Source organism: Macrobrachium nipponense, chromosome 24 (genome assembly GCF_015104395.2).
Source record: "Macrobrachium nipponense isolate FS-2020 chromosome 24, ASM1510439v2, whole genome shotgun sequence".
Classification (NCBI taxonomy): Eukaryota; Metazoa; Arthropoda; class Malacostraca; order Decapoda; family Palaemonidae; genus Macrobrachium; species Macrobrachium nipponense.
This window is the reverse complement of record NC_061091.1, coordinates 17,203,365-17,217,081: the sequence shown is the minus strand read 5'-3', so window position 1 is coordinate 17,217,081 and position 13,717 is coordinate 17,203,365. Positions and strand designations below refer to the sequence as shown.

Below are 13,717 nucleotides of genomic sequence, written 5' to 3'. Positions count from 1 at the left end.
GTAAGTTGAGCCTTTCGTATCTCGAGGTACCACTGTATTAGTTTTATTATGAAAACTTCATTTTTTAAATATTCCACTTGAGAAGTCTGTACCAAGTCAAACCTTTTAATCGAAACAATGAGACATTTAGCATACATGAATTCCTTATTCTTAGTATGACTCTTAGTATGCTTGAAAAACTTACATATGATACAGTTTTGATAATTTTTTTTATACAACTGTGTACGTATTTACATATTAGATAAGTCACTTATGAGATAAGATGATACTAAAGGTAATAAGTGCAAGTGTAAATCTTTATCTATGCTAGAAAATGTTATCCCATTAGCAAATAGTTTAGCATTAACTTTCCTCAACAGATGGTGGTGTGCTTTGTTTACGTTTTGACGGCGACATTCAAATGTACTATGATAGCCAAAATTCATTCATTATTTTTTTTTTCATCTCTTTACCCTCTACAATAAAAATAAATGACAAAGAAACTAATAGTAGCGATAATTATAAAATAGTACCAAATTTAGGATATGAAAGTCATTGATAATAATGTGCAGATTCTGAGAAAAGTTTAGTACTGTATTGACTTATTACGTATTAGGCTAGCTCGGGAATCTAGGCTAAATGTGTTAAATAAAGTGCACTATTTTAAAGAAAATCATACACTATGAAGTTATAAAATGATGAAGTTAAAATATGTAATAAAATGATAAAAAGCATTGTCAGAACTTAGCCAATTAGTAGGCTATGTCGGAAACTAGTTCTGTGTAAAATAACATGACTGGAAATTAATACTGTTTGTCGAAATAAAGAGAATAGCATGCTGCTCAATGACGAATTTGCTTAACAACATGGTCGCTGGAATGGAACCCCGTCATTAAACGAGGAATACCTGTACTACTGCATCATACACTTTTTATGTAAAAAATTAAAAATGCGTAACAATTCCATCAATACATTCATTTCTTTTATCAACTAAAATATTATTTTCATAATTGTTTCAGTAGTAGTGAGCCTGAATCAGCTGATTCTCAGATTTTGTAAGTGAAATAACATATTAGTGTGTGTACATTATTATTATATTAATAAATCAGTAAATCATTGTAACATGTAGCTACACAAGAGAATATTTCATCACTGTTGATTGCATTTATAATTTGATATTTTTTCTATGTATGTATATGCATTTAAACATTTCAGTAATGTACAGCATTTAACTCTACTTGTGAATTCCCAATGTTTCCCCCATCTGAAAAAATAAAACTGGACAGCTTCAATACTGTATGAGGGAAATAGACGTGATTGAATGTAGGGGGGTACTTGAGTTTAGTTTTCACATGTAGTTGTAAGCCATGTATTTTCAGGGGTAATGTAAAAATGACTTTGAAATTATATTGAAGGGCTTTTGGATGATAGTTTAAGGTATTTTTTGTGTTTGAACCATTAAAATAGGCCATAAGCAGTTTTAGAGGGCAATACCATACCAATTTAACACAGATTTTCGCTTAACGCGGTTGGGTGTGGTCCCTTACCCCTGCAATACGGTGACATACTTTATAATAAACATTTCATCCAGTTCCCGGTTACTGGCAGGGGTTTCGTTCTCGGTGGGGTGCTGATAAGTATATTACAATAATGTTAATGATTCAGTATGGCATATGATCATTTACAAAATCCTTAAACTGCCCAGATACATGAGTAAATGTATTTATAGTGTGCATGTGTTCCCGTGTGAGTGTGTGCCTTTGTGCAGTTTTTAGTTTAATTTTCAATCATTTGTCATCACACCGAAAAACACTTTGGTTCCAGAGCTTTGCCTCTGTCCTAGACATGGTTTATTTATTTTATTTTAATCTAATCCTTCGGGCCAGCCCTATGAGAGCTGAAAGTCAGCTCAGTGGTCTGGTTAAACTACTTTAATAATAATAATAATAATAAACTGCCCAAAACATGTCATAAGCTACTTGGGCATGTTCGATTTTATGTCGGTTAAACCGTTGGTATAATGCAATACGTATATTTATTAAATTGCTACTAAGAACAGTTAAATTGTTATCTATCCAGTGAAAACTTTGAACAAAAAATATTTTGTACTTTATCAAAGTACATGTTTTGTCATTTTTTAATTTGGAGCTCATTATTTTTGTTAGTTAAACATTTATGTGTTTTCAGAATGCTTGTGCAATATCTAGCAGAAGTTTGTGAAGTCAATCTAGAAGCTGAAGATAGCCATGGTTGCACTCCACTCCACATTGCTGCTTCATGTGGTCATCTAGGTCTGGTGGATTATCTTGTACATAGTAAGAAGTGAGTTTCAGTAACTTTTTCCAGTGTTGTGTCCATGCAAAAAAGTTTAAAGACTTGAAGCTAAATAGCAAAAATGTTTGGTTATCTCTAGGTGATATTTGAATTAATCTTTGATGATAATGCAGTTTCTATGAAGTCCCATTGCCATATAGAAGAATTAACACTGCCAGTTTTTTATTATGAATGCTTCTGTTCATAATGTTTTCCTTCAAGAGTTGGGCGTACCAAAGTAGATGCTGAAGGCAACACAGTTCTTCACTGTGGTGCGGCAGGTGGTGTTTCAGGTGTTTGCTGGAATGTCATTTACCCAGGAGCAGAGCAACTTCTGACAGTACCAAACAGTGCAGGACTTACCCCTGCACAGGTTGCACATGCTTCTACATCTGTGTAAGCATAACTATTTTTATTCTTTGAAATGCTTCTGGATGGAAAGCATTTACTTCGTAAAAAGTTGATTTTAATTTTACTTGTAAAAGTTAGTTATACGTATTTGTAGGAGCCAATAATGTTAGGTAATGACCTAGTGAATATTTGCTTATAGGAATTAGTAGATTTATGCCTATTGAGTAGACATCTGCCCATCCATTTGCTGAGCATTCCCTTTACTATACTTAAAAACAGTATCATAAATGTTTTAAAGCTTTTAATTATTTGTAAGGGTAAAAAAATGTATTCTTAGCTACATACTTTTCAGTTAAGCTGTTCTAAATTGGCAAAAAGTATAACAGGTGTTTATGGTGCTACTTTCAGTAGGGAGATAGTAACTGCCATTGCACATTGCAGCTTTTCATTCCTATGGGATCTGATCATTGCAATATCTTGTAATGTGGCAGAGCTTAGAAAATAAACTGTAAAATTTTGTAAACCAAATTAAAAAATTTTTATATTTAGAACTATACTTTGTAAAAATATTGATATTGTACTTATCCTAAATTGCACATTAAAGCATGAAAATAAGAGATATATTGTGCTGAGTTAAAAACAAAAACTTCAGGAGGTATTTCTGCATTCATGAAATAATTCATTTTTTTTTTTTGGCAGACTCACGATTTGTGGACTTGCCTATTCACGGGTTGTCTACCAACCTTATACTATATCCATTATTCACAGAAAATTCACCTATTCACAGTATTTTTCACTAAGAAATATTCACAAATTACTGTATTTTCATGTCATTTTTGTGTCTAAATGCACTTTTTGTGATAAAACTATTAAAATACTGAGGTTTAAGCATTTTAGAGGGTTTTTTGTGTTTTAGCTATCAAAATCAGCAATTTTTAGAGTGATTTCAAGTACTAATGTTAGCTATGCCCTGGGGGTATGGTACCCATTTCCTGCAAATACGGGTGATTTACAGTATATAATATAAATAACACTGGAAAGAAATTTTATCATACTGTTTCATGGTGCAAAAAATAGAGTTCTGCAGTTGGTCAAAGGAAATTATCCCTAAGTTTGTAAGTGGTAAGCCAGCTAGAGTGTTGTAACACAGATGAAGTTGGAGCTCAGTGAATCTCAAAGGGTCAAAATCATGATTTAGCTTCTTTGTCAAGAATGATTAGTCTTTACATATTACAACTATAGTGCTCCCTTGCTTTTTAGCGCTTCATTTTGTTGTTTATTTTTGTGGAACACACATTCACTTTTTTTTTTTTTTGCAGGGCACGCTTGATTCACTATTACTATATATTTTCATATTGTGTGTGTATGTGACTAAATACAGGTCTTAATGATAAAATTTATTTAGAGAGAGAGAGGGAGGGCATCAGTTTGTTCCCACTAAATTTCAAGAGGGAATTACTCACAATTTATGACAGGAAAAGAGAGAATAATTTTGGAAAGAGAGAGAAAGATGTTATTCTTACATTACATTAGATATCAAAAGATTGAAATTCAAGATTTATGATGGCGAGAGAGAGAGTGTTATGTTTTCATTGACAGCTTTTTTATTTTATTGTCATACACAAAAATATAAATAATACAAATTTTTCTTACCAGTATACACAGAAAAGCATGAAAATTTATAAATTACATAAAAAATTAAATATAACCACTTCTGCAGGATTTCTCGAAGATTTGGTCACAAACACAAAATGAAAGAATACGTACAGTGATTAGTGAATAAACAGTGTTGCTTTATGAAGAAAAGCTAATTAGTGGTAATTTTAATTGTTTTACCAATGGAAAGGAAAACTGAATGACTTCAATGCTCTGAGAGAAAACGGCTATGCTCATGTATACAGGGGTAACTTGAATATGTTAAACCTTCTGTAAGACAGATTTATTTAATTTGTATTAAAGATGAATTTAATTTGTATTAAAAATTTTATAGATGCTTTGCTGTGTTTACATTAATATTACAGTGGCCCCCAGTTTTAAGTGTTTCACATTTCTGTGGTCCACTTTGTTGCAAATTTTTGTGGAACACTAGTATTCACTTCTTCACGGGAACTTCACTAGTTTGTGGATTTTTTCTGTTGACCATATCTCTAACATTATTACTAATTTGCTGCTCCTTAGACCACGCACGGCATTCTGTGCAAGGATTCGTTATTGTACAAACATTAGAGCAACACCTACTACATGTGATGTGGGGGTCGGTCGCAGCCGAAGCCAAAAAACGAGAACACGGAAAACCTGAAGGTCCGGGGCACATACGTTGACGAGGCTGAGAAGGAGCAGAAGCACACACACACACACACACACTAAACACAATCGAAATGGGCAATGAACCAGGTAAAGGCCAAGAGAGGTCAAACACAGCTCTCGCCCAGGCGGTTAAGAAAAGGGATTTTGACGAAGGAAAAATCTATTTCTGGGGAAAGACCTGTGTTGCCCGGTGAAAAGGATCCTGCTGCTCACTTTTCTAGTATAAATAGGTTCTAAATATACCAGAGAAAAAAGCTAGCATGGTATGCTGAGGTTACTACCCTCACGCGAGCACCCTAAGGGCGTCGGGTATAAAGTACAAGGCGAGTGGAAGGCTCTATTCACAGGTCTTCTGCCAATTAGAGGTTTCCTTTTCAAAATCCCTCTCATGGGAAGAGCTGTCGCAGCGGCTACTACCTCCCCCTCGCTACTGCTACTACTACCCAACCCGAGCGCCATCTGCAATCCTGGATTTTTAGACATTCTGGCTTGGATTGGTGTAAGGGTGGGGAACTTAATTAGAAGGGCTAGGTTCACCAGGCGACACAGGTCTTTCCCCAGAAATAGATTTTTCCTTCGTCAAAATCCCTTTTCTGGGTTCGACCTGTGTTCGCCGGTGAAAAGTTACTAGAGAATGCCTATTCAAGCCTACTAGATACTAAGTATTCTTATGAGGAAGGAGTTAATGAAACCTGGGGTTCATTTTAGCTTAAATTTACTCACTTAATATTTACAATACAGTGGTCCCCCCGTATTCGCGGGGGATGCGTACCAGACCCCCCCGTGAATAGTTAGAACCCGCGAATGTTTGGAACCCCTATAAAAATGCTAAAGACAGCCTATTTTGTTAGTTAAAACTCAAGAAAAACCCACTAAAAATTTTCATACTTGGTTTTTTTAATAGTTTTACCACAAAAAGTGCATTTTATGATGAAATTCATAAAAAAAAACAGGAATTTGTGGATATTTATCATAGAAAAATGCCGCGAATACACGAATTTTCCGCGAATAATGCGGGGAAACATTCCCCAGAGAAATCCGCGAATGTGTGAGTCCGCGAATCTGGAGAACGCGAATACGGGGGGTCCACTGTTGATTCATTTAAACTTAAACTTACTTACTTACTTACTACTTACGCTAAGACTTAAACTATGACTTAGAATTAGTAATAGCCTGAAGATATACAATTGACAGGGTATTCAAGGTAATATCACATTTCCAGAATATGAACAGTCCGGTCCATAAAACAATCTGGAACCAAATATTCTATGTACAAGCTTTGGTGGCAGGATGACGCCCAGGCCCTCTCAACCCAGAGGAGAGAGGTATGGTGGGGAGTACGAGCGAGGCAGGTAGGAAGGCGAGTGTATCAGGAAGGAGAAAGGGGTAAGGAGAAGACTGATAGGATTCATTATTCGGTGGAGACTATGCTCCCTGCAGCAATTGCTGGGAATTTAAGAGCTTCTAGATTCTTTAAATAGTGGCGCTTAAAAGCTACTGGGGATTACCAACCCGTATACTTCTTCAGGTCCTCAAAATTCATATTTTGAAAATAATTAATAGAGGTAGCCACCGCCCGGATATCATGGACATGTGGGATTGAATCCGGGTTGGCTTGACTAATAAAGTAGAGTATTTCCTGTCTAATACCCTTAAGAGAGATTGTGCCACCTTTTTCTCTAATGAAAAGAGGACCTGACAATGATGCGGAGGTTCTGGCTAAGAAGGATCTAAGGGTAGTGACAGGGCACAATGATGTGTCCTGTGTCAAAGGGATGACTTTCCATGGAGCCCATCTATTTTTTGGGTCCTCATTCTTAGCCAGGAAGCTCCGGTCTGGGGATAGTAGTACTTCCCCTGACGGGAGGAAATCTATGTGGTCTGGATTTCATGAGAGAGCTGAAAGTTCAGATATTCTGGCACGTGAGGCCATAGCCATTAAGAATAAAGTTTTTCTTAGGAGGGTTATATACAAGCATGATTCATTATCAGTGTCTGAAGCCAATTTAAGTACATCATTCAAGAACCAAGTGACCTTATGTAGGCGGTCAGTTGGTCTTAGGCGTGTACATGCTCTCGGAATGGAGAAGTATGCATCTGACAAGTTAATACTGAAACCGACCTGAAAAATTTCCTTCAAAGCTGACTTGATTGTTGTAATAGTACTGGCGGCTTGGCCTTTCTCAAATAGTTCTAAAGAATGAAATTGCCAGATTCGTGGCCATTTTGTGGGCTCCTGATTCCTTTAGGAATTTGGTCAATTTTTTAACAGTCGAATCATATTGCCTGAGAGTTGAATCTCTTTTATCTGATCCTATAAATACAATGTTACATGGATCGATACTCGTGTCCTTTTGGGCTGCAAACTTCGTGAAGTCCATAAAGTTAGGGCTTTCAGAATTCTTGAGGAAGCTGACACAGTTTGAGTTGGTACTGTCTGTGTCAATTCCGGGAGAGGGATCTGTTTGGATTGGAGCTTCAGGTCTAGAAGAAGCGGAAACCAGTTGCTTTACGGCCAATTGGGAGCCACTAATGCTACTTGTCCTGTGAAAGATTGTAGCTTGTGCAAGACCTTCATCAGAAGATTCACCGGAGGGAATAGATAAATCTTCTGCCAGTTGTTTCAATCTATGGTCATCGCATCTGTGGCATAGGCTAGAGGGTCCAGGTTGGGAGCCACATAGCATGGCAGCTTGTGGTTGGATTCTGTTACAAATTAAGTCTACTTGAAGGTCCGGGATTTGGTTGTAAATCCACTGGAATGAGTTCTTGTCCAGGGACCACTCTGATTCTAGTGGAGTAGTCCTGGAAAGTGTGTCCACAATCACATTCTTGACTCCTGCCAGGTGGGTTGCTGACAGGTGCCAATGACTCTTCTCCGCCAAAGCAAATATTGCAATCAGCACGTGATTCAGCTTGCTTGACCTGGAACCTCCTCTGTTTATGCAGTGTACCACCACTAGGCTGTCCGAGACTATTTTCACATGGCTGTTCCTGGCTGGAGTTAGTTGCTTTAAGGTTAGGAAAACTGCCAAAGCTTCTAGTACATTGATATGGAACTGGCGGAACGTATTCGACCATGTCCCTTGAACCTTCTTGTACTGAGAGTATCCCCCCCCAGCCACTGAGTGACGCGTCTGTATGAATTATCAAAGACGGCGGAGGGAATTGCAGTGGTACTGCTTTGGTTAGGTTCCTGTGCTTTGTCCATGGGCAAAGCCTCTTTGCTAAGATGGGTGGAATTACTGAGATCTTGTCTCTGAGATTGATGTTGGCTCTCTTCCTCCAGACTCGATTGATATCCTTCAATCTGGCTCTTAGTAGGATGTCTGTTATCGATGCAAATTGTAGCGAACCAAGGATTCTCTCTTGGGTACGACGAGAGGCCTTTTTGTTCCTGAGGAACTGTTTTGTAGCCGCAGCTATCTGCTTGGCCTTCCTGGGTGGAAGGGATAGCTTGTGTTTTACTAGGTCCCATTGGATTCCCAACCATTGAAAAAGGGAAGCCGGTTCCAGCCAGTCGTCTAGGTAGGCTACTAACATTATTCCCCTGGTTCTCAGTTCTTGGACTATCGTCTCTCCTAGCTTGGTGAAAATTCTGGCCGCAATGTTGAGCTCGAACGGCATGACTGAATGAGTTAGCTTTGTTCCCGAGCCTGAAGCCTAGGTATGGAGAGAAGTTCCTTGTTATCGGAACATGATAGTAAGCGTCTGTAAGATCTATAGAGGTGGTGACGTCCCCACAGGGAAGTAAGGTCCGCACCTTCGAGACCGTCAGCATATGGAACTTGTCGCAAAGAATGTATGAATTGAGCCTTGACAAGTCCAAAATCACTCTTCTTTTGTCCGAGTCCTTCTTTGGAACAGTGAACAGACGTCCTTGAAATTTTAGTCTCCTTACTTTCTTTATGGCCTTCTTTTGTAGGAGATCTTTGGTATATTCTACCAGGTCCGCTGTTGGGATCTGGAAGAAGTTTATTGGTGGTGGGGGTCCTTTCTTCCATTCCCATCCCAGGCCCTTGGAGATTATACTGTGCGCCCGTGGACTGAAGGTCCAACGGTCTTGAAAGAGATATAATCTCCCTCCTACCTGTGGTGTCTCACTGGTTGGCTGCAGGTTTGTACCCTCTTCCTCCTCGGAAACCTCTACCCCTTGAGCCGCTCCATAGCCGGGAGCTGCCTCTGGCTCTACTGCTACCCGCATGCCTATTGTAGCTACGAAACGATTCCCTAGCTTCATAGGCTGGGTTAAAGGCGGGGGAGGTCATGATGGCTGTGGAGGTTGAGGGTTGCTGGGCCGGCGGAGTCTGTAGCAGAACAAACTGCTGCTGTAGCTGAGCCTTCGATGTTGAAGGCTTCCCAACTTGAGATATTGGGACCGCCTGAACAATTGTCTGAGGTCGAGAGGGCTTATAGGGATTGTACCTCCTCAGCCTCTTCTTTGCCCTAGCTTGATGTCCGGGTGCTTCAAACTTCCGTGTGAAGGGAAGTCCCCACCGCACCTGGAGGCTCTGGTTGGCTCTAGAGTCTTCCCGCAAGACATTTTCTACCTCTGCCTGAGGGAACAGGTTCTCTCCCCAGATTGATGCCTTTATCAATCTGTTGGGTTCATGTCTGATGGGAGCCTCCGCCAGGACGTATCTCCTGCAAGTTCGTCTTGCTATTCCAAATTCATGTAGGTCTGACTGGAAAGTCTGTAATAGACTTTTCGTCAAGACCTGGAATACCTGTAGTTCTTGCCGCTGAAGTGACTGAGTTGATAGACCTTGCTAGTCTCGACCTAGCCTCAAATTCTGTCTTGATCAGGTTCTCCGGAAGTTTAGGCAGCTTCTCGGAGAATAAGGTGGAGGCACAGTCCGCATCCAGTTTACCTGCCGTAAACGTGGGCGGGGCTTCGTTCCAAAATTCCCTACTTGCAGGAAGGAGAAGGGAGGTAGCCTCTGTCTCTTTTAAAGCCGGGAGAGGTTTATCCTCCGCTATGGCTTGGAGAGTTAACTCCGCCACCTTGTCGGTGCAGGGCGACGGGACTTGATCCGGTGTCACGAATATAGTATATGTGCCCTTGCGAGACGTTAACCTGGTGTTAACGCACTCCCATGGTGCGTGCCCAGACAGCTTGGGCTTGGTCCCTCGGGAAGATCACCATTTCCTTTGGGACCTTGTCCACTCTCACTAGCGCGTGCTCAGTAGTCTGACGAACCCGGGGAAGGGGAACTGGAGACCTTTCGGGAAAAGCTCTTAAGTCTTCCAGTGGCCGGGTCCCGCACCCTTCGATGGTTAGTTTCCCATCTACGTATGGGGCATGCATAGCAAGCTGCCACAGATTGTTTATATGGAAGGGTGGGAGTTTGGAAGCATCCGGCACTGCCATAGCCAGCGCCGGAGATCCGGAGTGGAGAAATCTGGTCATCATCTCCTGCAAAGGTTTGATTTGCTCAGCCACCATGTCAGAAACTGACTGGCCGGAGACATCGGATCCGGAGGCGGGTCGCAACGACTCGAACCTCTCGTCTACTGCTTCCCTAACCCTCGTCAATAGTAGAAGGTTAGTGAGCAGTTCATGGTCTACGCCGGACTCCGTCGCCTTGGGTTTGGCGGACTTTGATCTCGATCCCTTTGAAGGGAGAGAACCCTTGGCAGCAGGCGACTTGTCATAAGATGTCGACGGCCTTGGGGCCAGAGATGACTCAGTCGACGCTGACAGAGTCGGCTTTGATCCCTTGGGCAGGGATTTCGGTCTCACTGACTTTTCCTTGGGACGAACCAACCGTGAGCTGTCCCAAGTAAGGGTGGACTTGGAGAAGCCCCGGAAAGAAGAGGTAGAAGAAGGAGTTAGGCTAAGGAGACTACCTGCCTCACTTACCTCGCCACTTACCTGCTCTCCCAGGGTCATAGGTTCTGTATGGATGTTGATGGCAGCCACATCCGCCATCAAATCCTCTTGGTCGTCCAGCAAGGGGGTCATCTCCGCCCGGATGATGTTGATGATTGGAGCCGCTAGACGTGGCTGGACTGACGCAGAGGGGGACCCCTTGAACTAAAGGGCTCCCAGGCTGGCATCTAAGATGTAGGGGTGACCTGATGGCGCGTTCCTTCCGTACCCGGAGACCCAGCTCCTCAGGTCTGTCCTGGCGTTCTGGCGGGCCTCCTCAGCCGTCTGTCGGGGAGGAAGGGGAATTAACCTTCCCAACATAGGAAACCAGTTTGTTAAACAATTTTGTTACACTGTTTATCACAATTTTCATCATGAAAGAAGGGGGGGATTAAGATGCTTACCTGCTCATTCATGAGAAGCATCACCATTTCATAACAGATGGTGCACGCCTCCAGGTGCCAAACCATGTACGGAAGCTGCCCCTCCTCACCTACGAAGGGGACGGAGCAGTTAGCGTGGGAGTGGCACACCTCGTGCCCCATGGTCTCGCCGAGGGAGGCGGAGCACCCCGTTGACTGGCAGCGCACCTTCTGTAATAGTAATTATTAATGAGTATCAGCCTCAAGCAGGGCCGGAGCTGCTCCGGCAAGGGTATGCAACTTAAATTAGATAAAGTTCAAGTCTTACTCATTAATATATTCAATTCACTGACTAACTTTAATTAATATCTAACCGCCTGCTCTCGATCCCGCTCCTGGGTTCAATGTAGGTCTAATACTTGAGATCCGATATCCGCCAGACTAGGAGGAGGACAGACCTCAACTCTGTATGGCTGGCCGGACCGGAAGGCTACGTATGAACGTAGGCGCCTACATGATCTCCAAAGAATGAGAACTGAGCTATGGCAGGTTTAATGCAAGACTTTGGTGGCTGATGTGAGGGTGAGTCAGTCTCCGTCGGCACCGCGAGGGTCCGGAGCTGTTCACTGTATGGTCCCTCAAGGCTTAGCTCACTTGAAATCTCGTTTCTCCTTGTCCTAACCACTGGCTGTGGAACGGACCGAGGTGGCGGATCAGGGGAAGATAATTCCTATCTGGCGTTGCCTACCTCTACTGAGGGGGTGGGAGCTAGGCTCCTGCCCCAATTCCACGGGTAGAGGGGCCGGAGAAAGAGACAGCAGAGCGGCGGAGCAACATATGTACTATCCGAAGCTATGTCCGTCATCCGGCGGGGCCGGGGGACTATAAGCTCGGAACTCTAGTACCCATCATCCCCCCCCACACTTGTCCCCCTCCTTCCCCTTATGTGAAACTCAAGCGGCCGTTCCTCACTAAGAGTACTAGTACCACGAGTTACTACGGTTCGGCTGGGCTGAGCCTAGTAGCTGGTAGGGGGGAGGGGGGTGGTTGGTTAGTCATGATCGCCTGGCTAGCTACCTGTCCGATCAGAGGTGGCCACTTATTAGCAGTTGTGTGGGCTACCACAGTAGGGGTAGTAGTGTGACTGGGCCTATGGCCCACCGTGGTTGGTATAGCAACCGGTTGGGGTGGCCCTCGATCGAGAGGCATAGCCTACTACTAAAAGTTAAACCGAAGGAGGCTAGGGCAGGACGAATGTTAACCAGACCTTTTACGATACAGTGATACAGTATTGCATAATGACAATAATGAATATTCATACATACATGATAACAAGGCACTATGGAAGAGTTGCAGGGGTGTCTCTATATATATATATTATATATATCTATATATATTATATATATATATATATATATATTAGATAGATAGATATGTATATATAGATATGTATAGATTATATAATATATATATATATATATACATATATATATATTATATAATATATTATAATAATTATATATCTATCTATTATCTATATATCTATATATCTATATATCTATATATCTATATATATATATATATATCTATATAATATATATATCTATATATAGTATATATATATATATATATAATATATACATATATACATATACTATCTATATATACATATATATACATATATATATATAGAATATATATATATATATAATTACATATTCTACATATATTTTATACATAATATATATACCAAGATACGTATATATATATACAGATACATATTAACATATTACATACTATATATATATATATATATATAATATCTATATATATATATATACATACATATATATACATATATACAGGCAGTCCCCGTGTTACGATGGGGGTTCCATTCTTGGAAGCTCGTAAGATATATATATAATAATAATATATATATATATATATATAATATAGATCTATATATCTATATATATATATATATATAGATATATATAGTATCTATATATATATATATATATATATATATATATATATATATATATATATATATATCTATATATATATATATACATATATATATACATATATATAATATAATATATATAATATATATATATCTATATATATCATATACTATATATTTATACATATACATATATATACAGTTATATGTATATATATATAACATATATATATATACATACATATATACATATAAATATATATATATATATATATATACTATATATATAATATCCTATATATACATACATATATAATACTATATACAGGCAGTCCCCCGGATTACGATGGGGTTCCATTCTTGAGACGCGTCGTAAGATATATATATATATATATATATATATATATATATATATATATATATCTATATCTATATCTATATATACACTATATATATATATCTATATATATATATATATATATATATATATATATATATATATATATATACATATATACATATACATATATATACATATATATACATATACATATACATATACATATA

General features: G+C 39.7%; 1 protein-coding gene across 2 annotated transcripts in view; it reads left to right on the top strand.

Annotated features, from left to right (window-relative positions):
* The window catches only part of LOC135205485 (uncharacterized), a 144,113-nt gene that overhangs the window by 83,056 nt on the left and 47,340 nt on the right, over positions 1-13,717 (top strand). For both annotated transcript variants that reach the window (XM_064236196.1, XM_064236197.1), the window contains exons 5-6: positions 2,167-2,301; positions 2,515-2,688. In XM_064236196.1, coding sequence (XP_064092266.1) covers positions 2,167-2,301; positions 2,515-2,688 — 309 coding nt within the window. The remainder of the gene's footprint in view (positions 1-2,166; positions 2,302-2,514; positions 2,689-13,717) is intronic.